The 27,831-nt window shown below is 44.3% G+C and overlaps 1 protein-coding gene across 6 annotated transcripts in view; it reads left to right on the forward strand.

The window, feature by feature from the left end:
- The window catches only part of TBC1D1 (TBC1 domain family member 1), a 231,539-nt gene that overhangs the window by 174,013 nt on the left and 29,695 nt on the right, over nucleotides 1–27,831 (forward strand). For all 6 annotated transcript variants that reach the window (XM_030881028.3, XM_030881020.3, XM_060299238.1 and 3 more), the window contains 2 exons: nucleotides 19,171–19,356; nucleotides 25,254–25,415. In XM_030881028.3, coding sequence (XP_030736888.2) covers nucleotides 19,171–19,356; nucleotides 25,254–25,415 — 348 coding nt within the window. The remainder of the gene's footprint in view (nucleotides 1–19,170; nucleotides 19,357–25,253; nucleotides 25,416–27,831) is intronic.

Consider the following 27,831-nt stretch of genomic DNA (forward strand, 5'->3'; position numbering starts at 1 on the left):
TGATATAATAAAAAAATTGTTTTAAAAGTTAAATTAGGGAATAGAAAAGCCCATGGAACCCTTTTCTCTATTTCTGGTAGCTTAAAAGATACCATGTTGGGGACTTCCCTGGTGGCCCAGTGGTAAAGAATCTGCCTTCCAATGCAGGGGATGCAGGTTCGATCCCTGGTCAGGGAACTAAGATCCCACATGCCGTGGGGCAACTAAGCCTGCGCACCGCAACCGCTGAGCTCACGTGCCTCAACTACTGAGCTCACGCGCCTCAACTAGAGCCCACGTGCTGCAAACTACAGAGCCCACGTGCTCTGGAACCTGTATGCTACAACTAGAGAGAAGCCCGCGCACCACAACGAAGAGCCCGTGCACCACAGCAAAAGACCCCGCATGCCTCAATGAAGATCCCACGTGCCGCAACGAAGACCTGATGCAGCCAAAAGTGAAATTAAATAAATAAATAAATAAATAAAAAATTTTTTTAAAAAAATAAATTTTTTATTTTTGGCTGCGTCGGGTCTCCGTTGCTGTGCACAGCTTTCTCTAGATGCGGCAAGCGGGGGGATAATCTATTCTTTGCGGTGCATGGGCTTCTCATTGTGGTGGCTTTTCTTGTTGCGGGGCACAGGCTCTAGGCACACGGGCTTCAGTAGTTGCGGCACGTGGGTTTCAGTAGTTGTGGCACATGGGCTCAGTAGTTGTGGCTCGCGGCCTCTAGAGTGCAGGCTCAGTAGTTGTGGCGCACGGGCTTAGTTGCTCTGCGGCATGTGGAATCTTCCCGGACCAGGGCTCAAACCTGTGTCCCCTGCTTTGGCAGGTGGATTCTTAACCACTGCACCGCCAAGGAAGCCTCATAAATAAATCTTTTTTAAAAAAAAAAAAAAGTACCGTGTTCCATCATCTCTGATTGCTCTTTCCATACAACTAAAAACTTTTTCTGAAATTGTAATCAATAGGTTAGTCCAAATCAGTATGTTCTATTTCTAAAATAACATAGTTTGTTAAAGTTTAAACTCTGTGGTTGAAGTCATTTTAAGGTTCCTGGTAATTAATGTTTTGGTTTTTTCTGAAGAAGTAATGTCTCAATGATACGAAAAAAACAAACGTATCATGGTGTCTATTTTGTGGTGGCATAGTGACCCGGGTCATCTCCTCACTAGAAACTTCTCAGTGGAGGCTTTTGGCTTTTGCCTTCTTGGTCACCCATATTAATATCAACTCCAGTCCACTGCCACAGTCCCTGGCTGTCCCACCCTCAACCTCTCACAGCTCCTTTGGTTGTGATCTATAACTTTGCTACCAGCTGTGGGTCAGAAATGGTTTCATTATCATCCTCTTGCTACTTCATTCTTTCTGGAACGGTATAGTTCTGTCCCCATTGTCTTTGGCATGTGTGTCTGCACTGGTTTTTAGCTGAGACTACAGACTCTTGGATGGTGGGTAAAAGGGCTCTTTTGTTCACTTAAATACTTCATATTCCAATTATGATACCCTGAGTCTGTGGAGCTCAATAAAGTCTCCTTGATATTGTTGGTAGCTTAAATTATTTGGAGCTTTTCATGTTAGAAAGAAAAGGGGTTCTTAATCCAATACCTTATTTTACAGATGAGAAGATTGAGGCTCAAAGACCATAATACCCATAGGAGCCTTCCTCTGCATTGTATTTAGAAATCATGTGCAGGGTCAGCACCCTGGAGTTGGCCGACCTCAGAGCAACCTGGTTACAGCCCTGGAGGGGGGTGGGTCTGGGCTGTGGGCTGCTGTGTTGCTTCCCACCTCTAGGACCTTGGGCCTACTACCTCACCTCCTTCCTTCCTTTGTCAGAGAGGTGAGCTTTAACTGTCTCCTTCCATGAGAGGCAGTATTGCATAAAGAATGTGAGATTGGGCCTAAATGAGGCAAAAGTGCATGCCCTGGGAAACCCTCACATGTCTGCCGGGTGGAGAGACAGGACTTGGAAATGTGGTTTCATGTTTTGAATTGGAGTGACCTTCGGGAGGATATCCTGGAATCTCAGGTCTTCATTTATATTAAGACTCCTTCCTTGCACACCTGCCCTTTCTGAGTTGCCAGAGTTTTAAAAATGGGCCCTGTGGTCCTTTGTTTTCTTGTTGTGTCACGAGGCAGAATAAAGTGAAACTCAGTGCTAGCGGATTGACTCCCATTGTAGTGAATATGCCTGCAAATGGCTCCTGGCCGCTTGAGGGAGAAAGGGTTGTGTATAACTTCAGAGAGAGATGATTGACTGGGTAGTCACCGTAGCATCCTGCTTAAGAGTGTGGATTTTTGAAAAATGGTTGTAAGTTTTTAATTGTGGTAAAAAACACATAACATAAACTTTATCATAACCATTTTAAAGTGTTTTAGTTCAGTAGTGTTAAGCATATTCACATTGTTGTGTGATGGGTCTGCAGGACTTTTTAATCTTGCAAAACTGAAATTCTTTACCCATTAAACAGTATCCCTCCATTCCTCCTCCCCCCACCCCTGCCAGCTGTCATTCTACTTTCTGTTTCTAAGAGTTTGACTACTTCAGTTCCCTCATAGAAGTGAAATCATACAGTATTTGTCCTTCTGTGACTGGCCTATTTCACTTAGCGTAGTGTCCCCAAGGCTCATCAGTGTTAAAGTATATGGTAGGATTCTTTCCCTTTTAATATTCCACTGTATGTATAGAGTACATTTTGTTTATCTGTCAATGGCTATTTAGGTTGTTTATGTCTCTTGCCGGTTGTGAATAATGATGCGTTGAACATGGGTGTGCAGGTATCCTTCCAAGAGCCTGCTTTCAATTCTTTTGGATATGTACCTAGAAATAGAATTGCTGGATCATAGAGTAGTTCTCTTTTTAATTTTTTGGGGAACTGCCATACTGTTGCCCATAGCAGGTGCACCATTTTCCATTCCCACTAGCCAGTGCTCAAGAGTTGCTAATTTCTCTACATCCTCACCAACACTTGTATTTTCTGTTTCTTTTTTGAAGTGGACTTCCTAATGAGTGCGAAGTGATATCTCATGGTGGTTTTGATGTGCATTTCTCTGACGATTAGCGATGTTGAACATCTTTTCATATGCTTGTTGGTCATTTTTGTATCACCTTTGGAGAAATGTCCATTCAAGCCCTTTGCCCATTTTTAAATTGAGTTATTTGGTTTTTGTTGTTGAGTTGAAAAGTATGGATTTGAAAATCAGACTGTTCTGGGCTCTAGCCCTGGCTCCTCCATTTATGAGCTGTTTGACTAGAGGCGGCTGCCACAGAATCCTCAGTGGTCTCTTGGGTGCAGTAGTGGCACCCACCTCATAGAGTTAGGGATGTTGGGCAACCACTGAGGAAGGACCCAAGAAATGGGAGCTAGAGGGAAGGCAGTCTGTTCCAAACAGAGTTCTGAAGGAAATAAAAACAGCTGCCTTCTCAGTCCCCTCCACAAATGGCGGCCGCTCTTTAATTCCACGCCCCACCACCTTCCCTTTGATCATACCAGACTTTTAGGACAAGCCAAAGGATGTGCTTGGACAGTCAGAGGCTCGGTGGCGTGTGGAGGACACTCACGTTGCCAAAAAGAACGTCTCTGGGCATCCTGGGCGGTGTACTGGTGGTTTGCATGCTGGCTTCAGCTTTTCGGCAAAGTGCACGTCATTGCCTGAAGTCACAGCCAGAGGAAACGTGAGTCCTTAGGCAGCAGCGGTTTGATGTCCCTGCTCCACCCCAGGTGCACGCCTGTGGGGACAGGCCCCGCCTCACTGAGTGGCCCTGTGCTCTGAATTCAGAGGTGGAAAAACTGCAGGCCAAGAGTGCTGACAGATGCAGGGGTCTGGTTTCTTTTCAAACTCTCTTGATGGGAGAGACAAAAAGACCGGGAGTCCTTGTGAAGAAATTAGTCATAGATGTTTCACTCTTTAAAATCGTCCCAGCAAAAGGTTAGATAACATGCAGCTTTCAAGTGGTCCTGGAGGTTGGCAAGTGCGGTGAGGTGCGACCTGGCCAACTAGGCCCACGATTGCCAGGCTCCAGAGAGTAGATTTCCCCCTGTGCTGAAACCGTCCTTGGAGTTCAAGGCGCCACTTTGAAGCAGAGTGTACTGTGCTTGGTTTATCTGTGCTGTGCCAGGATGTTTAAAAAAGTATCTGCCCTTTGGAGTGGCAGATACGTAACTCTTTACCGAATTACTTTGTTTATTCAATCAGTCATTTTCTCCCCTCTTTGTTTTGTCCTGTGCCCAGGTAACACCTCTCATTTCTTACTAACTGAAGCGCACTCAGTGTGCTGGGATTTGTCATGTTCAGTTATGGTCAGTTAGAGAATTTCAGATTGTTGCCCTCTTTAATGAGTTTTTTGGGCAAAATGAATTATGGTAATATTTAAGAAATAATTTTTAAGAAATAATATTTAAGAAATTTGCTTACTACAAAATCAGCTTTCAAAGACCGTTTGAACTTGACCATGTCCACTTTAAGTTATATTATTTATAAACACGTAGATTAAGTAGATTGAAATCTGTTGAAGTTTTGAATGAGTATCAGTGTACTGACTTTAAGGGACAGAAGAAGCCTTCTCAGTGAGCATGTAGTTTGCTTCCATTTTCTTTTTTTTTTTTTTAATTTTTAAAAAAAATAAATTTATTTATTTTATTTTTTATTTTTGGCTGCATTGGGTCTTTCTTGCTGCGCGCGGGCTTTCTCTAGCTGTGGTGAGCGGGGGCTACTCTTCGTTGTGGTGTGCGGGCTTCTCATTGCGGTGGCTTCTCTTGTTGCGGAGCACAGGCTCTAGGCGCATGGGCTTCAGTAGTTGTGGCTTGCGGGCTCTAGAGCACAGGCTCAGCAGTTGTGGCTCACGGGCTTAGTTGCTCCGCGGCATGTGGGATCTTCCTGGACCAGGGCTCGAACCTGTGTCCCCTGCATTGGCAGGCAGATTCCTAACCACTGCGCCACCAGGGAAGCCCTTGCTTCCATTTTCTAGTTGAAGACATCGAAGCTCGAAACTTTACTAATGCTGAAACCCAAGTTTCCCAACTGCCCAAGGTATGTGGATACCCAAGGAGAATGCTACTTCCCAAGTTGATTTCTTTCAGGATATAGGCCCTTATCCAGGCAGTGAGGGTGGGGTTTTCCAGGTAGAAAGGTCGCATTTCCACATGTAACCCAATGAGCATTGTGTTGAGTTGGGGGAAGAATTGGGTTCACTATTTTAAACCTCTTATTTCATAGTGTGGACTTCCCCATCCCCTCTCCCCAGTAAAGCACAAAAGTATTTCCTAACTTTTAAGTCAGTGAGCTTCCTTTCATGGATTCTGACCTTAGATCATATCCAGATAAGCATTGTGTAATGGGATGGGTGGGGTTAGTTTTTTTTTAGTCACAGATGCATGAGAGGCAGGAGGGAGGTTAGCAGACTTAGTAATGGGGCTTTTAGCAGTTCATCCCGTCTAAGTCAGAGTTCACTGCAGGACTGTTGTTCCCTTCATGGACCACCTGTCCTGCCTTTGGGACCTTTCTTCCCACTCTCCTTCTGACCTTTTCCCTTAGTCACACATTCCTCTCTCCCCAGGCCCCTTTTAGAGACCTCTGCTTCCCATTCCCACTTTCTTCCGCTTTCCCAGCAATTCCCACCGAATGTTTTTGCCAGCTCTTCTCTGGGGATTCCGGGACTGTGATGTGACCTTCTCATTTTTGATTATTTCTAGCTGAGTGGCTTCAGATGCTCCTCTGTGGAGATGAGTCCTCAGTGTGCCCGCCCTGCCTGACCCCTTCACATGGGCCTGGGGTCAGGAGCCCACCGTCTTGCTCCTACTGGGCGTGCCTCAGGGCTTTAGACCCTGGCCCCATTGTGACGGTTGCAAAGGGTGGTTGTGGACCCAGGTGGCGGCGACAGTGCGGTGCTGACAACAGTCCAGAATCCACATTTACATCTTCAGTGAAAATCCAAGCAAAGACCCCTGTGGGCACTTATTTTTGGGAGCTGGGGTTATAGGTAACTTTTTCTTTCTTTGTTTTCACATTTTTAGTGTCTCTAATTTCTCTGCAAATCAGTTAAAATATTACTCTTTTCATGGGGAAAGAAAAAAACCAGTCACCATACCTGAAAACCCTCGCCTGAGCTGGAGGGTGAAAAATAGGGCTTCCCTTCTTGAAAATCAGCATCTTACCGTCTTACCGGTCCCTCTGAGACTGGACGCCGTGCAGGCCGCTCTCGGCCTCCTCTCTCCTTCCACGGCTGGCTCCTCCACTGCCCCTGAGTCGGCTCTCAGGCCTCCGTGGCTGCAGCGGCTACTGCTTGTGCCTCGCAGAACGGCTCTCTCTATACCTCAGTCTTTGGCATCCTGTCGTCAAGGACAATATGTTGTTTTCAGCGAAAGTCCAAAATTAACATACAGGATCCATCCCCTGCCAGTGACAGGACGAAGGAGGTTTAGCGTGTGTCATTTAATTAGCATGCAGAGATTCTGAGTGCCGAGTCGTACACAGAGTGCTGTACAAGGAATTGATGTGAAAGTGGATTTAATGCTAGATGCAGGAGCATGAAGTGCAGTCAGGGAGACAGATACATACCGAGGGAGAAAAAAGGATGGGAACTGCTGAGTATGACTATAGCCAAGTTCAGGTTTGAATTGGAAAGCTGTGGCTGCCAAGGGGAAGAGCCTTTTAAACTCCCCGGAGGATTTCTCTTATTGTCTTGTGTTGATGCAGTGCTGTTTTGTGGCATAAGCCTTAATGATTTGGGGGTTATAACTTTGTCAGGATAAAGGGATCCTTTTCCACCCCAAGCTTTATAAGTATTAAGTACAAATTAAATACACAAAATCTATCCATCTATATTATAAATGTGTGACAGAAACTATGTCTTGACTCTTGATTCTTTCACAAAACCTTAATGCTTTCTTGCCTTGAATGTATTTTCTCCGATCTTATATTGAAAACCTGTGTTTGTCTCATGTCTTGAGTCTATGGAGTTGTTGTTCTTTTTTTCTGCATCGTCTTATGGGTTGTTCAAGCGATTTTAATTGGAAGGTGGGCTCATAAAGCAGGCACTGGCATACACTCCGAGATCGTCTGAGGGCTTGGAAGCACATGTTTGTTGAGTGTGTGCCCAGGTGGTGCCCTGCAGCTTGTTGGTTGGAAGAAGCATTCCAGATCTGCTTCGTGCAGCAGGGTAGATCAGGTCCTGCATTGACAAGGAAGTAGGCAAGGTGAGGAAGCAGGATAAAAGGTAGCCTAGGTGACAGTCCACTTCTAAGTCCAGTCCAGGACCCGGCTTATAATAGAAGCCACATGGCAACGCAGACCAGTAGCCACGTTCATGACACAGATGGCAAGTTCAAGCAGATCCCTTGTTCTGGTCTCCGGGTCTCCCCTCCCCCTTAAAAAAAAAAAAATCTGCATTTTGCCAATCCACCAAGAGTCAAAAGACCAGCCTGTTCCTTTAGGTCATAATAAAGCCTTGTGCTCTCAAACCTTTTCACTTTTTTCTTAGCTACTGACCTCTTTTTTAAGGAGACTTTACAGAGGCCCTGTAAAACATTAACTCAGACCTGCTATGCTGAAATGGAGTGGAGGAGTAATTTAGAACCACATTTGCTCCTGCTGTGGACTGAGTGTTTACGTCTCCCCTAAATTCATATGTTGAAGCCCTAATACCCTGTGTGTTGGTATTTGGAGGTGGGACCCCCTTGGCGAGGTAACTAAGTTTAGATGAGGCCATGAGTGTAGAGCTTCCATGATGGGATTAGTGTCTTCCTTCCTGATAAGGAGACCAAAAAAAAAAAAAGAAGGAAGAGACCAGAGTTATTTCTCTGCCATGTGAGGGTGCAGCAGACCGGAGAGAGGGCCTTCCCCAAGCACCTGACCGTGCAGGTGCCCTGATTCTGGACTCCCTCCAGAACCCTCCAGAACTGTGAGAAATGAATGTTTGTTGTTTAAGCCACCCAGTCGATGGTATGTTGTTTTAGCGGCCTCAGCTAAGCCCACTCTGCCCCCCGCCTCTCTCCTGGCCCCCCGTGTGGCCTTTGCTAACAGAGCATCCTGGGATACAGTTTGGAAGCCAGCGCTCCGTAGTGCAGCCACGTCACTCTCACCAGGCCGCACTGTGACCCGCCTAACACCCTGTGCTGTGGTCCAGGGGGATTTGAGGGTGAGAACGATGGTTTCCTCTGTAGGCTTCTTTTCACCTGCCCAGTAGAACTGAGGCACAGAAAAGCCCCTGAGACCGCGCAAACCTTGCGCGCAGGTGGGGTGCCTGGGCCTGTCCTGCTGGGAGGCCAGGAGGTCCTGGAAGCCATGCGGTAAACAGATGAGTTGCTTTTCTGCAGATGGTTAAAGAACACGAGCTGAGAAATCGTGATCTTAGCTTTTAGTAGTGTATTTTTCTGTTTGTGTTGAGTGACTCCTAGGTCTATGTTTCTGACTATTTATGTTCATATCTGGAAGTTTTCTGGAAGGAAATTTATTATCACTGTAACAGTGTGGGTAGTCTCTCTGGGTCAGCAGGGAGGGACCATTTTCTGAATGCATTTCTTAAGAAATGGTATTAATTTTAGTTTAAACAGTTGCCTTTGACAAAGAGAAAAACAAGATTTGGCTAGTGTTTGAAAAGCAAGGTATGTTACATTTAAAATTTTAATTTAATGGTCAGATCACCTATAATGGATGGAGTCATTGCTGAATTAATTTGAAATAATTTATTTAAAAAGGATCCCTGTTCCCAAGTGTTATATAATGTGAAACCACCAATTAAGGTAAACCTAAATAGTGTAACTTACTAGGTTATACTAAAGTAAGTGTTCCAATCGTCGAAAACCCAGGATACCGGGTCCCGCCCCAGAGTTTGTGATCTAGTAGGTCTAAGGCGAGGCCAAGAATTTGCAGTGCTGACAAGTGACCAGGTGATACGGATGTTACTGCTCTGCATACCTCACTTTGAGAACAACTCCCGTGGACTGAACCCGTGGCCTGGGTTCTGGTGATGGTGATCCCATGTGCTGGTGTGGGCAGTGGGGTCAGGAAGACATCTCACCCTCGACACCCACAGCGAGGTCCAAGCAGGGTGGGCTTGGCCAGCAGCTGTCGTCATGGAGAGTCAATCGTGTAGGTGACGCATGGTGGGTGGTCTGACCCCTTTAAAAAGAATCCACGTGGATGAGATCGAAGGGCTGAGGTAGCAGCTGGGGCAGATCGCTACGTGGTTAACGCTCTCGGGCTCTTGGAAACAGAACTTACTGACTGGTCATTTTTTCACCTCTTCTCTAGAGCTTCTGTCGGATGGCAGTCTTGCTTCACTCGCACAGGAGGCCTTCACTGTCTGACCAGACTCGTTTCTCACTCTCTGTGTGCTCTCCCCCCACCTCACCCCACCCGCACTTTCCCAGGGTCGTGTGGAACTGCTCGAAACTCCCCAGGAACTCACCACGATGGGCTGTTTTAATTCCCTCCCTTCACAGGGGGTGGCCTTCCTGGGTGCACTGCAGGACTTACGACGTGACCAGTCCCTCCACCGCTGCCCCTTGCCCCCTCCCCATGGAAGGGGCAGACTAGGGTCTCCTCTCCTACAGGTGGGTCTTCCATCATGGCCCTCTGCACTTACTTTGGCCACCCTTGTGGGCTCCTGTCCTGCCACTTGTCACACTGTCACCCCTGTCATGGTGGCCTACTCAGCTGTCCCCTTGGGGGACAGAAGTTGGTTTCATTTCATCATTGTTCTCGGGATGAACTAAATGATTGTTTGGTCCGAGAGGTGATCAACACCTTCGTGTGTAATGTGTTCTATAAAGCTTTATATATAAAACGTTGTGTATCTACCTAAATGTCAGGTATCCACATATCTCCACATAGATAGACGTATGTAAAGTTTATGTAAAGTTTTAAAATAGTTTTTCATGAACTTGAGAATAAAACTGTCGGAAAGAGCTGAGCCCCGGTCACTTGGGCCTGGAATTGTGTGCCACGTGGGGGCGTCACTTGTTTCTTCCTCCTTCGGTGCCTGTTTTTCCTTGTTCCCTTCGCCTAGACTGTCCCCCTCGACTTCTCTCCCTTCTGCTTCACCTTTCCCAGATGCTCCAGGGCTGCCCTGACCTCCTGCTTCTCTGAGCTGCTCTGGCGTTATTGTCTGTGCTCAGGGCAGTGATGGTCAGCCCCAGGGATGCCGTTCTCAGGCTCTTAGAGGCTCGGCTGAGGTTTGCACGGTGCTGAGGGAGCATAAAGGGCCGGGCAGGGAGTGACAGGAGGAGACTTCCCAGATGTAACCTTGGAGCTGAGCTCTGGAGGAGGAAGTCAGCCACACAAAAAAAGGCCAGAAGGACAGCCCAGCCGCTGTAAGAGTGGCTGGGCCCTTCCAGTGCTTCCTGCCTCTTGTGACCACAGGTCCTGGACACACTAAGGTGGTGACCAGGACAACACTTATTTTCTTCATAGAGAGTACATGTCTGTCTTCCCCAGTGTCCTTCAGTAAACCAGTTTTCTTTTTTATCCCCAGCCCCAGTCTGACTGTGGAGAAGTCTAAACAGCACAAAGATTTTGCCAGGTTTAGATTAAAATAGAATAATGAGGATAAGAGCAGTTCAGCACATACCCCTGGTCGAGTACCCCTGGTCGAGCGCTGCTGTCAGCGCTCTCAAGGGTTCTCATTTAATCCCTGCATCAGAGCTGTGGGAGGTGGATGCTGTCCTCGACTGTGGCCTCTGGATGAGGAGGCCGAGGCACGGAGCGGGCAGGGCCATGCTGCGTTCCAGGTTGCTAAGTGGCAGCACAGGTGGAATGAGGGCCTTCTTCCCCTCTTCTGTGTTCATTCCCGTCGCCCCGAGGCACTGGGATGAGCCAGTCCGGCTCCACCAGCAAACCAGCTCCACGTCTCAGGCCTTGGTCACCGAGGCTGTCACAACAGTCCTCACTTACTGGGCGGTGGTGAGGGTGAGATGTGTGGCTACTTGTGAAGCATGCTGCCTGGCACAGAGTAAGCGCTCGGGGTGAGCTATTTGAGCCTCCCTTTCCCCATTGGGAAGGGAAGGGGGGTTGAGCTGAGTCCTCTTCTAGTGCCCCTTTCAGCCCTGCGTCTCCGTGCTCCTGTGGGTGCTGACGATTTCCCTCACAGGCCAGGGGACGGAAGGAGAGTGAGCAGGGGGGTCCCCTGTGTCCTGGACTCACCCCCTCACCTGTCCTGGTGGCCCTGACCCAAGGGCCTTTGGTGGTGGTGGCTCTTTTCCACCTCAACGTGTCTCATAAAACTGCAGGAACCACAATTTGAAATTCAAGGTTCTATAAGTGGTAATAGAGGAGATCGAACTATGACGAAGATCAGCATTTCGTATGCCGACTGAGGCTGACTGTTTGTTCCTCGTTATAGTTTTATTGTCTTTCATCAAGAAACGAGAGCCCTGACCTTCGGCCCTCCCAAAAAGTACAATATTATCCCCTTTGCAGATATGAAAACAAATGCCATTCATTTCAAAGGATAATTTTTTTTTTTAATTTATTTTGGCTGCCAGGGGTCTTCACTGTGGCGCGCGGGATCTTTAGTTGCAGCATGCAGGCTCTTGGTTGCAGCATGCATGTGGGATCTGGTTCCCCCACCAGGGATCAAACCCAGGCCCCCTACTTTAGGAGGGTGGAGTCTTACCCACTGGACCACCAGGGAAGTCCCTCTCAAAGGATAATTTTATCCAGTGCACTAAATAAAACTTCATGTGTCTACAGCCTTTTCTTGGTTCTTTTCAGGCTTATGTAGGCCTTGACTTTCCCAGGCACTATCTCCCCCCACGGGGGTGCTTCTTGCCTGTACTCCCAGCTCAGCCCCGGAGGGAGGGAGGAAGCGGGGGCCAATGTCGGCCCCCCCAACACCCCCCCCCGGCTCCCCAGGAGCGCCCGCTGTACGCCTTCCCTTCAGTCATCTTCTCCGTGCCTCTGTCTGGCTCTCCTCCCTGGGCTTCCCCCCACCCCCTGTCCCTGCCCTGCGCCTTCCTGCTTCCCCTCGAGCTGTGAGCTGTTGTCACAGCTCCTCGCCATGCTGAGCCTTGGAAACTCACCCCAGATGGCTAATTTGGGAGGGCATAGGGATAAAGATCTGCAGGGCTCTTGCTGCTGTTTTTAGTTTCTGCATTTCTTGTCTGTTTTCTTAAAAAAACCTTGTGTGCCTGCCTCCCCATTACATCCCCTCACCACCCCCACCCCGCTGCACCCCGTCTCAGGCAGAGTTAGGCTCGCTCTTCTGTCTTCAGAGCTTATCCCCCAACCCTAGCACTTTTTCACATGTTTCATAATAGCCCTTCACTTGTCACATCCACCAAGCTCTCCATTCCCTGCTGACCGGGGTATCTTTCCAATGCTAAAGAATGCATAAATGAAATACATTTTCTTTTGAAAACTGTAAAAACCCCAAATCTTCCATGATTCCCACTAATTAATACCTAAAGGAACCAGGCAGTCATTGCTGTCTGTAGTCTGGGCCTGACCATATTCTTCTCTTCTGTTTGCACGTGCACCATCTGGTCATTAGCACAATGGGTCCGTGCATGATAACTGATATTCACCTGCATGCCCCGTGATGCTGCTCCCTTTACCAGGCATGGTGCCCGTCATTTCCACCTGTCTGAATTTTACTTGTCCTTAAAGAACAACTACCAGTTCCTAAAACCTGATGCTGATAAGAAGAATGATAGCTGACATTTTATCGAATGCTTGCTATGTGCCAGGCTTATCTTTTTTTCCACGTTTGCCTAATTAATGCTCACACTAATCCTCTGAGAGGCACTAGAATGCAGATTTTGCAGGTGAGGATACAGGTATAAGGTGTTCAAACCACCTGTTTGAGGTTAAGTAGCTAGATGAGTGGTGGAGCAGGGATTTGATCGCAGGTATCTGGCTCCAGGGCCTATGCCCTTGACCTGGTACACAGGAGAAATTCGTTTTCTTTGCTGAACTTCTAGAATACTTTCTTTGTATTTCTCAGCACTTGTGTACTTCTCCCAATCACCCTGCTTGAAATTTGAGGGACTGTGGCGTGTTCATATCTGGATTTCTAGCAGCAGGTGAAAAAAACTTAGAAATATTTCTTTTAAAAAAAGAATGTTATTATTTAAAAATTATGTTTTCCTGTAGCTAGACCATGATATAATGCAACTGTAGAAAAATAGCAAGGTTATTGTTTTGGGGTTATTTTCCATAAAACATCCAAAGTAGTCAGAGTAGAGTGTGGAGAGATCTCGGGTAAATGAATCTGTGTGTTTATGACTTTTCCATGTGCCTCTGCTGTTTCCCAGGCACGGGATACGGCAGGGACCGCAGAAATCTCTGCTCTCCTGGCATCTATGTTCCGCTGTAGTAGAGGTAAAGTTTGCACTTTGTAAACAGTTTGACGGCATTCATTCGAGGATTGCCTATTTCTTTCTTAAATCTACACATTCATTTTACTTTGTTTTTTTAAGAAATTTTCTTCAGCTGTTGGTAACAACAGATGCTGCAGATGTTAATCCCTGCTGTTGGTAACTTTTCTCCAGAGATTTAATGTTCAGTTTTAATTCTCGTTTCCAAGGTCTATTCATGTCGTTCAAACAGAAGTTTGAGAATAACTAGAATTTTAAACGTTTTCTTTTTCTTCTGCCATGGGAGACCAGGATTTTTCAGGAGGGATGGCGAGAGTTTTAACCTGCTCTGTTGTGGGATAACAGAAAAAAGCGGCATATTGGAGAATAAGGATCTGTCTCTTCATTTTCTTCCTGGGGCTTCTCTTTCTTACAGGGCACCTGACGCGTGATTTAATGCCGTATGTTTAAAGGGAGGAGAACTGCAGTTCCACTTTGGTATCAGTGTCTTGTGAAAACATAGGAAAGGAGCCCTGTATTCCAGACTTTGCAGAGCCGGAGGCTGGACAGATGTGAGGCCATGTGCATGTTCCTTTTCCTCCTGCCCTGTCACACCAGCAGTGTGATGTCACGCTCTTCCCCACACACATGTGTGCAGAGAGGACACAGCAGCACAGAGCAGTCAGAGGACAGTTCGGCATCTGCGATATTGACACACCAACAGAGGTCATATTTATGACTCGATTGAGAATGTCACAGCAGTGATTTAGATGCAGGCAGTTGTCTCTTAGGGCCCCTGAATTATGGCTGGTTTTACAATTTACAATTCTTACAGTTGTCTCTTAGGGCCCCTGAATTATGGCTGGTTTTAAAATTCTTAGAACCCACTGAAGGCCATTGTTTCTGAGAGTCTACATAATTTAAGCCTTCTACATCCTGTCATTACTGGAGATGTCAGAATAGTAAAAGCCAATCCCAGGCTGACCTGTTCCTGCAACCTGGTTTTGTGGCTCTGCAGACTTTATAAAGCTGTCTGTCGGTGCCTGTGGTCCCCACAGTTGGGGCAGTTGGTGGTGAATGTCACCTCTCACATTTTGCCCCGAGGGACTGGAACCCAAAAGGTGTACGCATTTACAGAGGTTTACAAAGAGGGCTGGGGCAGGCCCCTGCTCAGCCTCTGCTGCACTAAGGCGCGTTCTTCCACCTGAGCCCCTAGCTGGCTGCCTCTCAGCAAGAATAGAAGTCGAGGACAGAAGCCAGAGCCCCGCTGTTGTTCTGGAGATTATTAGAAACAGCAAAGTCTTTCTTAGACCACTGAGCACATCACATCCTGGGTACATATAAGAGACTCAACAAATACTAGTGTAAATGGCTTAGGAATTATCCAAGTTCAAACAGTGAACATATTTATTATTAGAACAAGGTTCTCAGTCAACAGCTGTCCGACATGTTCACGTTGTAATCCTCACCCTGCCGCTCCATCCAACCCCGTGTACATGAGTACACATCTCATAAGACTGCACCCCAAACACATATGCGCACGCACATGTGAAAGAGGACTGATCACAAAGCTATAGCCTTGTCCCAAATCTGGGTCTTTTGGCATTGATAAGATTAGCCGGGCCACATTTAGAATAAACAGATTTAACTATCCCCCTCTTGTAAATCACTAACTACTTTGTAACTAGGCTACTCTTAATATGAACAAAGGATAGTATATTTTTAAAAATTGTTAATTATAGACTATAACATCCGTAATTGTTACCACATAAAATAAACTTGGGCAAAGGGGATATATTTTACCCCTTCCCAGGGTTAGGAGAGAGTAAGTGATGGGCATTTTTTTCTGATTCAGGTTCTCAGTGGGGATGATTTTGTTCCCCCTTCTCCCCAGGGGAGATTTAGCAACGTCTGGGCATTTTTGATTGTCGCTGCTGGCGTGGGCGGGTATTATTGTCATCTAGTAGGTAGTGCCCAGGGATGCGGATAAACATGCTACAGTGCACAGCACAGTCCCCCATGACAAAGAATTAGCCAGCCCAAAGCGTCAGTAGTGCTGGGAAGGAGAAACCTGCTGTAAATTGTTAGGTTTATTTGCTGACCTTTACAGTGGATTAGCCTTTATTTAGTTAATTCAGAGGTGAAATTAACACCAGTGCCCCTAATCCATCTTTGTATTCTGCAGTGGGCCTTGGCACCCTGACCAAGATTGGGATGCGCTCTGACCATGTGTGAAGGCCTGGATTCAGGCAGCTGACAGCAGCATTTGGACTGGGTTCTAGCAGTCACAGCGAAAGAAAATGAAGAGCTTTCATGATAATAAGTGCCTAAGGTTATGTGAGGGAGTGAAGAGTAAAAATGTGATGTGGAGCCCGCTGTTGGGAGTATGTTTTGAGACCAGCAATAGTGGCATCACCTGGGCACTTAATGGAAATGCAGACTCTCAGGCTCCCCTCAGACTGAGTCAAAATCTGCATTTCAGCACGATACCCACGTGATGTTTGTGCATCTGGAAGTTAGAGGCACTGGGTAAGCATTTTTTACTTTGGAGGAAAATATACCTTGGTTCAGATTGTGGCTCTGACTCTTAGCAGAGGTGTGACCTTGACCGTGTTACAGAACCTCACTGCACCTTAGTTATTTCAGCTGTAGAAAGGGGATAACATCACCTATCTCATGAGGTGGTTCTGACACCTCTCATGTGGTTGTGATGGTTTACGGACTTTCAACAGCCAAGATGGTAAAAGAAGAAAACAAAACAAAAACAAAATAAAGGGAAAGGGCTCAGGTAGAAGACTTCAAGCTGTAGAGTAAGATTAAATAGGAATACTGACTAAAGTTCCTTTTGCAAAAGGGATTAATTTAGACTATATTGTGTTCAATAGTGAGTAATCCTAAGTATACAGGTTGTGAGGGGTGACTTGTCTTCTAAGTGTTTTGCAAGAGAACATTTTTTAATCTTTGATTTAAATCAGAACAGGTTTGCATTTTCTTTAATTTTTTGATTATAAAAATGTTTATTATCACACATTTAGAAAATACAGGAAATACAAAGAAGAACGGCAAGCACACCAATCCCAGTACCTACCTATCTCTTCTTTTATTCAACAATTATTTATCAAGCATCTGCTGGGTGCCAGGGACTGCTTGGTGTTGGACAGACCCCCGTCGACAAGGTGGCAAGGTTCTAGCCTTCTCAGAGCTTACAATGTTGAGTGACTAAATTTTGATGCATTTCCTTCCAGTATTTTTTTCTGTGCCCTTAGTGAATATGTGATAGCAAACAATAAGAGCTAATGTTCACTGTATTACTGTGTGTTGGACCCTGTTTTAGGTGGTTTGTGTGGTATGTATTAACTCGGTTCCTATAACACCACTATGAGGGAGGTGCTGTTATTCTCACTTAACAGATTGGGAAATTGAGGCACAAAGAGATTAAGCAACTTGCTAAAGATCACAAAATCCATAAATGCAGAGTCTCGATTAAAAACCAGGCAGCCAGGCTCCAGAGCCTGACCTTATTAGTCACAGAACTGTACTGCCTCTCATTATACTTATAAAATTGAGATCATACAATATAGACAATTTTAATTCTTGCTTTTATATTGACCATTACACGTGAGCATCCTCCTGTAACGTGCATAAACGGTCTATTTCTTACCTCCAAAAGAAGTAGAATTTTAATTCATTTGTTTAACAGGGTCATAATGAAATAAACATAAATAAAAATGTGATGATAAGCATTTAAATGCTTACAGAGATTATAAGGCATTCTTAATGGCTTATCATTTGTTTAAAGGGTCCTGTACTTTCAAGAGGAGTTAAGGTGGACAAGTTACATTAGGAAATTAAACATTTTGTAGCTTGTACTTGATTTTGTAGCAGGAAAACAAACCCAGCTTTAGATAAAGAGCAATGGTGATGACTGTTCTATAAATTAGTCATAACATGGAATTGTGTTGGAGATGTTGAATGGAAGAGATAGTGTATTGTCTTACGGGGTGGGGCGGTTGTGAGACTCAGGTTGCCTGTGCGGGGCTTTTCACGGCATGTGTTAAGAATGCACTGTGTCAGATGAGGTCCACTTGTGTGTGGGAACTTCGCTAGTTTCATAGTGAACCGGTGGGGTGGTCTCTGTGCGTGTCCATAAGGTATTAGTGAGATACAACACTGTACCAGCAGCAGAGTGTCTGCAGTTGGGAAAGGCACAAATTCCTGAACTGTAAAGAGATTTCAACTAAGAAATAGAAATTTCAAAATTGATGGCATAGGAGACATTTGAATTGTAGGCATATCTAAATTGTAGGGGTATCTACAGAAAGCATGAACTTATTCATTGTCTCACCCTGGGCAAATTACTTGGCTTCTCTGAACCATTTCTCTTCAGGCTAATACTTGCCTTCTGGAGTTGGCATCAGGATGAAATGAGTCTGTCCATATAAAACACCTGGCATGGTGCCCAGCACTTGGTAGAGGATTTATTAATGGTCACAGTTACTCTTGGCTGTTAAGTAAGTTTTAATCTTTTTTAAAAACACCTGGCCTTATATACAACACAGTGGTTAAGAATGTACATAAAAGCCAGACTGCTTGGGTTCCAACCCTGGCTCTACGATTTTCCAGCTGTGTGGCATTGGGCAAGGCATGTGAACTCCTGTGCTTTAGTTTGCTTCTCTTTAAAACTGAATAGTTACAGTACCTACATGTTAGGGTGGTTGAGTGTTAAATAAATTATTATATATAAAACCCTCAGAACAGTCTGGTATAGAGCACTGTATGAATGCTTGCTGTTGTTATCAATAATACACTCATTAACTCAGAAGAAGATAAAGTAGTATACCTTACAAAGTAGATATCTTTGAACATTTCCTCAGCTGATGCGACTTTTGCTTATTACTATTTGATGTATAATTTGTTTGATGTTTGTGGCTCAGGTGTAGTTTTTTCAATGCATATTGAAACCTGATTTTTAAATTTGGTGATACCATTGTGTAATATCTGAATAAGCAGAATTTTCTGATCAGACACTATGTTTAAATATAAATTTTTGTTGAAAAATGACCATTCTGGCTGTGGTATATATGTGTACAGTGGAATACTATTCAGTCATAAAAAAGAATGAATTTTTGCCATTTGCAGCAACACAGATGGACTTGGAGGGCATTATGCTAAGTGAAATAAGTCAGACAGAGAAAGACAAATACTGTATGATCTCACTTATGTAGAATCCAGAAAATACAACAAACAAGTGAATATAACAGAAAGGAAGCAGACGCACAGAGAACAAACTAGTGGCTATCAGCGGGGAGGGGGAATGAGGGGGAAGAGGAATAGGGCTACAAACTATTATGTATAAAATAAGCTACAAGGATATATTATACAACACAGGGAGTATAGCCGATATTTTATATTAACTATAAATGGAGTATAAGCTTTAAAAATGGTGAATCACACAGATTAGAAAACAAACTTACGGTTACCAAGCGGGGGAGGAAGATTGGGCTGAATTGGGAGGTTGGGATTGACATATATACACTAATATGTATAAAATAGATAACTAATGAGAACCTACTGTATAGCACAGGGAACTCTGCTCAGTGCTCTGTGGTGACCTAAATGGGAAGGAGATCTAAAAAAGAGGGGATATATATATGTATAACTGATTCACTTTGCTGTAGAGCAGAAACTAACACAACACTGTAAAGCAACTATACTCCAATAAAAAATAAATTAATTTTAAAAAATTGTAAAAATCGTGAATCACTATATTATACACCTTAACTTATATAATATTGTACAACAACTGCACTTAAAAAAAGAAAACAAAATAAAGAGGAAGAAAAAGGAAAAAAAAGAAAAATGACCATTCTGAAATGCCCTTTTTCCTCCCCAGATTATTCAGAGCTGGGAGAGCTTCCCCCACGATCTCCTCTAGAACCAGTTTGTGAAGATGGACCCTTTGGCCCTGTCCCAGAGGAAAAGAAAAGGACATCTCGTGAACTTCGAGAGCTGTGGCAAAAGGCCATTCTACAACAGATACTGCTCCTCAGGATGGAGAAGGAAAATCAGAAGCTGCAAGGTTGGTTTGCCACTTTTTATATTTAACAGGCCTGATGTTGATTTAATTTGTCCTGACTCTAAAGTGAAGCGTATCAGACATAAGCGTGTTATTCTTTAAAAAAAGAAAAGGCAAGGTACTCTAACATACATACATACACACGTGCATATTAAATACCTGTTACTTTTCCAAAGCAAAGTTAGTACTTTTCACTTTCTAGAGATTTAATGATAATCTCGCCAATTATATTAAATTAAATCTTCTGAGAGACATCCTTCAAATGTAAGCTTTAACTCTCTGAAAAGTGTTTTTTGTTTTCTTCTTTCTCTCTCTCCCCCTGCTTTGTCCTCAACCGTAGTCTTTGCCTGGTACTAGGTGTGAACTGATCCTACCTAAATCATTAAAGTTCATAACCTCACTCTATGTGCGTTTTTAGTGAGTGGCAGGCAACCTGAAAAATAGAGAACCAAGACTTCAAGTTAACTGAGCTGTACCTGTACTGATAACAAGGTTTTATAAGGACACACTCATTTAATCCTGGTGACAACTCAAGAAGGCAGGTATAGCCTGAAGAGGAAACTAATGCTCAGAGAAGCCCAGGGTTATGTTAGTGTCAAAATAAGCCATGAACTTTGAAAGTTTAGATTCTGTTCATTTCCTGTTTCCATAGTCATTTGAACGAATAAATATTATTTGCAAAGTAGCTAAGGAACCGAGTTGTATGTACCCTGGGTGGTATACTGCAAAGAGCACGGGTCTTGGAGTGCAGAGAGCTGCCTGGATATAAAATAAGGAGGATTTTGGTTGGGAAATCCGAACATGCTCTTTAAAAGGGAGGCTATACAAGTAGTACACGGTGGCCCTGTCCAGAGCAATTTTGGAATTAACTTCCTCCTTGATTGTAGAGCTTCATCTTTTATTGTGATGTTTGTATAGAGCTGAAAGTTAAGACACCAAATCTGGTGAATAAGGTTCATTGTCCATATAAATATGTCATCTTTGACCAAAAACAAGAGTCAAGTACAAAGTAATAAGACCTTTTGATAAGAGAGTAGTTGAGCGGTTGGAATTGTCTACTTATGGGTGTAGTGGGCTCTCCAGTACCCAGTATTGAAGCTGAGAGAGACAGCTCATCCCATGAGGCTGCTATGGAAAGGGATGCCATGGTGAAGGGAGTTTAGAGCAGTGAATGCTAAGTTTTCTTCCAAGTCTGTGTTTCTACCATTTTCTTGTATGTTCTTGAAGGTGATTCTAAAAGCAGATGTCTAAAAGAGATTTAATAGTGATGGCATCGCTGAGTGTTCCATCGACTAAATGACAGCTTTGGAGCACAGCGCTTATAATCATGTGTATGTTGGTGGGGGTTTTTGTTGAAAAGTAAAAAGGCACTTATATTCATCATGTAGGTCATAAACCTTAATGCTTTCCCTGGCCCATCTTCTTGCAGATGGCAGCTACGGAAAATCAGGGCGTAGTTGTAAAATGGGAAGGATGCTGGCTGGCTTCTTGGGAGTGTTGGGAGGAATAGTGACTGTGACTGATGAGACAAGATCAGATTGCCACAGTGGCAAAGCTTTTGTAAAGCCATGTAAATGGTGACCAGGCAGACTAGAATGGGCAGGGAAGCGTTTCCTAAGGTACCTAGAACACCTTGCCCTTGTTCACTAGCCCTTGCCAGCATCCTCATTTGCTGCTTCCTTGTTTCATCCAGCAGAGTTCTGTCCTGTGTGGTCTCTTATTTTTACTGTTTGAATTTATTCCTCTCCTTAGCTCTGTAAAGTCCAACATATGCTTATCTTGGTGGTGAAAGCATAATAAACTTGCTAAATATCATTTAGGAAGCATTGTGTCAGTGTGTACAGTACCTGTATTGCTGAGAAAACTAATCAACAATAAGAGCCTGATCATGAATGGCCTAAAAACATGGAGTAAGTTTTGTTGGGGTGGCATGGGGGGCACAGAATCATTAAATACAGAGGCAAGATTTGACAAGAACCAACCAGGAGTGCACCAGAGAGGCAGTCATTTTATCGCTTTTTTTTTTTTTTTCCAGTTACTTTTAAAGGAAGGTTAAATTGCAGCTGGAAGTGGCGCTTGCAGTTGATCAAGAATTCAGGCTGAATTGCATGCTTTTTGGGAAAGAAATGAGAGGAACATATAGGAGGGGATTCTTCCTATGGTTAAGCCTTTTTCCTGGCTTTTGAATATATGGATCAAATATTTATTACTATTCCGGGAGCACTGCATTCAAGAAAGAATCAAACCACGTCATCTAAATCTGTTTCACTTCATTGTAGACCATTGGAAGCTGAATTGTGATTTCCTCAAAAGTTAAACAGCTAATTTTTCAGTGGTGTTGGGACTGAAATGCATGGCCTCTCTCCCCGACCCTCAGGCCTCTGCAGCACCCTCTGCAAGGCCATTTCCCCCGTTATAAATGATGATGGAGCAGCCTGACGCAGGACAGCAGGGTGACTCACCACAACCATGGGTTTTGGTCAGCACTATGCTGCTTATTGGACTGAGTCATATAATTTAATGTTGCAGATAGTACATCGGCGTAACGATAACACAGTGAATTTTGAGTTTTAATTGATGATCATTGAAGGTATTTTTAAAAGATTTTCCTAGTTAAACAAGTACTACACGTTGGTTATAAAAAAAAAAAATTAGATAGAGTGCAGTTTTTCGAAAATCTCTACAAGTTTGGGCGTCATTTAATTACTGAGACTCCCAGCCTCTTAGCCTTCCTTCCCTTTCTAAGTTTTCAGGAGATGGTGGCAGTTGGAAGAGCATTTTGTCCATGAAGGCAGTTGCTAATAGAGCAGAACTGGGACAGGCAGCCACAGCACACCCTGTGCGGTGACATAATCAGACCTGAACATTATTAGTCTGCAGTCCAGGTTGTAACTCACATCCACATTCAATGGCGATTAGATGACTCTTTTGCAAAGTTACATTTTGATCTCATTTAGTCCTGGTTTCTCCTAGCCTCGGAAACTCTTAAACATGGGTTTGCAGACACTTATTTAATAAAAGAGTTTGGTCTTGTATCTCAAGTTCTTGCCTTAGAGCCTTGATGTTTGTTGTGGGGTTGCACCATCTGCCTTGCTTGATAAGGCATTTTGGAGGCCACTGGTTTAGGGAGCAGTGTTGTCAGGATACTGAAACGGCAGGCTGTTGCTTGGGCCAACAGCAAAATACATAGCTTAATAAGCCTTTTCAGCTGCATTTTCTGGCCAGATATTTCTGTTCTGTTGACTTCAGAGGAGGTTCCTCTTGTTGCTTTCTGGGCTCTTTAGTATCCAGGCGTGCTCACAGCAGAATTCACTGCCAGAGAAATGTACATTTGGTCCCAAGAGCCTTGTACTGCTTGCAGTCACTGTTTGGCAGGGCTGGCCCTGAACCTTATGTGCCACAAGGGTTAGCTCAGCTCTAATGGCATCTACTATGTGTAGATGAGAAGCTGAGAGAAATTGAGGGTTGACATTTTTAAAAAATTTGAACTCCACATACATGCAGGGAATTATTTAGCAGGACCTTGAAAATGTGTTCTTCAAAGTAAGAAGGAAAAGAATGAAGACAGAAGATGAAAAATCACAGAAGATGAGAAGGAGGCAGCAGTAGGCCTAGAGTCTCCTGGCCACCCACCAGCTAGTAAATCACCTTGGGCAAGTCCCTTGCTCACTTTGAACTTCAGTTTTTGTGTCCATGAAGTGAGAGGCTGGACGAGGGATCTCTGCAGCCCTTTTCAGCGCCATCTTTTGATGCGTTTGTACTCTTAAAGGCAGTAACTGGGTCAGTTAAGTACAGAAAACATGCATAAGATGACTAAGATCTTACTGTCAGGTTAGCATTAGCCAGATTCTTTGAGTTATTATCATTTGCTCAATTTCTAATGGGGAAAAAGAAAATATTTCATGTTATCAGCACTTGGTTTGTAAAGCAGCATTATTTCGATTTTTTTTTTTTGCTTTTATATTTTTGGTAATTTGTGGAGCACTTGCTAATTAGCAGACATCTTGTAGATGGTTAGTATATTTCATCTCACTTAATCCTCACAGGAGCAACTCAGTGAAATAGCTGTAATTCCTATTTAAAAAATAATCCAGGGTGCAAAAATCCTGCACCCAGCACATCCTGATTCTGCGGCCCTGGACAAAGTAATGAACCTGCTCAGCCTCGGTCTCCTCCAGAGTAAAAGTTGGGGCGGGGGAGTGGATTTGTGGGATGGGGGGAGAGCAGATTGTGCGAGGTGTGCACTGACTTAGTGTCTCTGGGACTAAGAACAACTCTTCGCCAATAAACTTAACAGCTTAGATGAAATGGACAAACTTATCGGAAGGTGCAATTTATCACAACTGAAATAAGAAGGAAAAGAAGTCTGAATGGCCCTATATCTGTCAAAGAGATAAAATTTGTATTGAGTCTCTTTCACACAAAGAAAAGTCTAGGTCCACATAGCTCCACTGGATTCTATCAAACATTTAAGACCCCTAATCGATACCTGCCTAGTCTCAGAAAATGTGTATAATTAATCACAGCAAGTACTGCAGTGTGGTGGAGAAAGGCAAGGGGCCCAGGCCCACTCCGCCTCCTGCTTGGGCCTTGGGGGAGGGGCTCAGTCGTCTCATCCAAAGATACCTGCCTCACAGTGTCCTGAAGATTAGAAAAATGCGACAGATGAACCTATTTGCAGGGCAGGACTAGAGACGCAGACGTAGAAAACAGATGCGTGGACACGGGGCGGGGGAAGGGAGTTGGGATGAATTGGGAGATTAGGATTGACATATATACACTACCATGCGTAAAATAGCTAGTAGGAGCCTGCTGTGTAACACAGGGAGCTCAGCTCGGTGCTCTGTGATGACCTAGGTGGGTGGGATGGGGGGTGAGTGGGAGGGAGGTCTAAGAGGGAGGGGATATGTGTATACATATAGCTGATTCACTTCGTTGTACGGCAGAAACTAACACAACGTTGTAAAGCAACTGTACCCCAATAAAAAAAAAGAAAAGAAAAAAAAGATTAAATGTTACTAAATATAGAGTACTTAAGACATATAGTGTTTATTATTATCATAAAGAAGACAAGTTTACAGCTCTGCAGAAGCCTGTATGTTGGCTTATGCTGAGCTATGTATCCTACCTGCTTTCCCAATAAACTCACAGTCTAGATCGGAGATAGGTTGTGGAGTGGATATGGGGGCTGACAACGTTACCACCTTGTCTGAATAGGATTTAGTGGTTTTAGGTGGGAGTGAGGTTGTCAGTTTTAATCCTTCTTAGATCCCCTGCCCCCGCCCCCCCCCCCAAGTTTGGTAATTTAGGTATAATTCTTAATGCAGCTGTAAGCTGAATAAGTTTGGTAGGAAATAATAGCTATCTTCATATATTTGAGGAGATGCCACATGAAAAGGGTAGATTTATTCTGTTCAGCCCCAGGCAGCAGAAATGTGACGAAGGGTAGAAGCTACTTAAAGGAGGTTTGGCTCTAAATAAGAAGGAACTATCCTCGGAGAGCCTATCGTAGTTTAGATGAAGTTTTGTTGAGAGCTCGTCATGCCAGGCGCTGGGAATTCCAACACATAGTTCCTGCCCTTGAGATGTCTCTGGTTAATAGGGTAGATGTGGAGATGGGTAGAACTGGATAGGTGTGGGGTGTATTTTAGCAGTAGAGCCAGCGGAATCCATTGGGGGTGAAGGACTAAGAGGAATCAAAGATGCCTCCTAGGTGTTTAGCTTCTTCCAAGGTAAGGAAGCTGTGGTGGGGCAGGAACCGTGTCTTTACCTTGGACCTGTTAAGCTGGCTTGTAGCTGCTTGACGTCTCAGCGGTGGTGATGAGCAGGCAGCTGTGCTGTGAAGTAGGAGACACGGAGCTGTAGCATTCACTAACGTGCTCTTAAATTGTCTGTGCTAGCCTCTGAGAATGATTTGCTGAACAAGCGCCTAAAGCTTGATTATGAAGAAATCACTCCTTGTCTTAAAGAAGTAACTACAGTGTGGGAAAAGATGCTTACCACTCCAGGAAGATCAAAAATTAAGTTTGACATGGAAAAAATGCACTCGGCTGTTGGGCAAGGTAAGCTTAACTGGGAATCAGTCCAGCCGGCCTCACCCCTCACTGATGACTGGGGAAGAAGTATGGAATAAAAAATAATTTTTAAGTCCATTTTCGGTGGCCATCTCTCTCCTATTTATCATGTCTTTACCTAATCTGTTTCCAGATGTCTTAGTTAATTGAAGTGAGTTTCATTACCTTTCATGATTCCTCTTAATTAAGTTAATTAAGGAAACAGGAAGAAGACAAAAGAATACCTAAGGGCTTAGTTGCCTACAAACTGGGTAATGATGTGATGATAAGCTGAGTGAAATAGTAAACTGACAGTGAACTGTGTGCCTTCTATCTGGATGCTCTCGGGAGGTAACATAGTGTCCAGGCCGGACTAAAGGCAGGTAGGCTCGGGTTTGGATTCCAGCTCTCCAGTTACTTTGCAGCCCTTGAAATAAAAGACGCCGTGTGGCTAAGAAGGCCTCTCCTCTTAATGAGACCCCTAAGTGACGGAAATAAAGAGGTTTATAAACATCCCAAGTTAACGTTCGATCAAGGTGGCAGGATTTTAGGGTGTCAACTTGGGAGAAGGAGGAATAATTCTAGGGAATTTTAAATAATTCAGAGTTTACTTTGGTTTTAAAGGATTTCTCTGAAGGTATGAAGGTGTAGAAGTTTGTAATCTGGAGCGTACTTTTCTAGGCGTGGGATTGCAAAGAGGCTACCTGAGCAGTTGGCAATATGGGCCAGAAGCAAACTCTGATCACCTTTGACCCAGCACTGCCACGTATAGAAACCCGTTCTAGAAATGAATCAGTCAAAAATGTACTGCAGTGGGAAGAGTGCAGATCGTGGCAGTGTTTAATGGCCAAAAAACAAAGCGGAACCCGAAAAACCCCAACTGCGTGACCACACGCGTGTCATATTCCTTGAAAATAACGCAGTAGATTTATATTGACGGCAGTAAAAGGTGTCTGAGGTCAGTCGTTAAATGAGAAAGGACAGCGTGGCCTCATGTACAGCTGTGTATCTCCATATGTGTATATGTAGAAAGACATCCTTGACGTGTTTGCAGATAACCTGAGTTGTAGACAGGATGGCCATCCATCCGGGTTACCCGGCATAGCCCTGCTTTACAACCTGTCCAGTAATTAATAGCCTTCCTCCCCTTCGCGTTCAAAAGCTTCCCACTTTGGGTGGTGAATTATATGTTCCCTCTAGTTATGAATGGTTTTTCACTTTCTTCTTTATACCTTCTGTATTTTCAGAAGGTTTGTTTGTTTTTCTCACGTTTAAATAGTGAGCATATATTACTTCTAAAGTGAGTAAAAATTAAAAAGTATTTACATCTGGGGGGAGGGTGGCTTCCTGCCTGCGCGCCCAGTCCACTGCCAGGTTTCTTTCTGGGGTTAGGAGTGGAGGCAAAACCGAGCGTGCGGAAGGCTGTTCCAGGTCATTCTTAGCAAACACATTGGCACCGATTTGCATGACCCTTTGTTTTTAAATCGTAAAATCTAAGCTTTCTCTTAAACACCAGAATATGTGGTACTGTCCAGGGACGGCCAATATTTTTTTCCTCCCCAAAATAAAGGTTTGATAAGATAATGGGAATGATTTAGTAATAAGGGGAAATTGTTCATCTCATAACTTGGGAAATTTCCCACTTTGACAAAAATATTTTGTGAAAAGCCCCACTATTAATCACGTAACATGCTGACTGTTTTTCAGCCCACATTTGTTTCTAATACAGTGTGAAGTATGAGGTGTGTATGTGTCTGCACATCTCCCCACCCCTCCAGATACATCTCTGAGCAGGAATAGTAGGGAGAAAAGAAACAGAACAGTATAAAAAAGCAGATATCAGGGTGGATTAGTTTCCTGTTGCTGCCATAACAAATGATAACAAAATTGGTGGCTAAAACAACAGAAAGTTTTCTCTCTTAGTTCTGGAAGCCAGAGTCTGAAGTCAGGCCGCGTGGACAGGGTCGCCCTCGGCCTCTCCCAGCTTCTGGTGGCTGTCGGCACTCCTTGACCGTGGCTGCGTCACTTCCGTCTCTGCCTCTGTGGGCATATCGCCTCCTCTTCTTGTCTTCTCCTCTGTGTGACTCTTTTCTAAAGACATTGTCATTCTGGGTTGTGGCCTCATTTCAAGGTCTTTACCTAACTTAATTATCTCTGCAAAGACCGTTTTCCCAAATAAGGCAACATTCACAGTCTCAGGTGATCAGGACGTGGGCATACCTTTTTGGAGGCCACCACTCAGCCCACTACACAGGGTCATCCAGTTGGCTCCGAGTTAAACATTCAGAGAACGTGTAGGATGTGGTCACAGTTAAGTGTGTCCCTGTGTTTCTCCCACAGTGTAAAACCAAATTACTGACTAGCCTGTAAGTATTTCCAAGAGATGGCTGAGTGATGCTTTCTAAACAGCTCCTGTGAATCTGTA

This window comes from Globicephala melas, chromosome 5, assembly GCF_963455315.2.
Source record: "Globicephala melas chromosome 5, mGloMel1.2, whole genome shotgun sequence".
NCBI lineage: Eukaryota > Metazoa > Chordata > Mammalia > Artiodactyla > Delphinidae > Globicephala > Globicephala melas.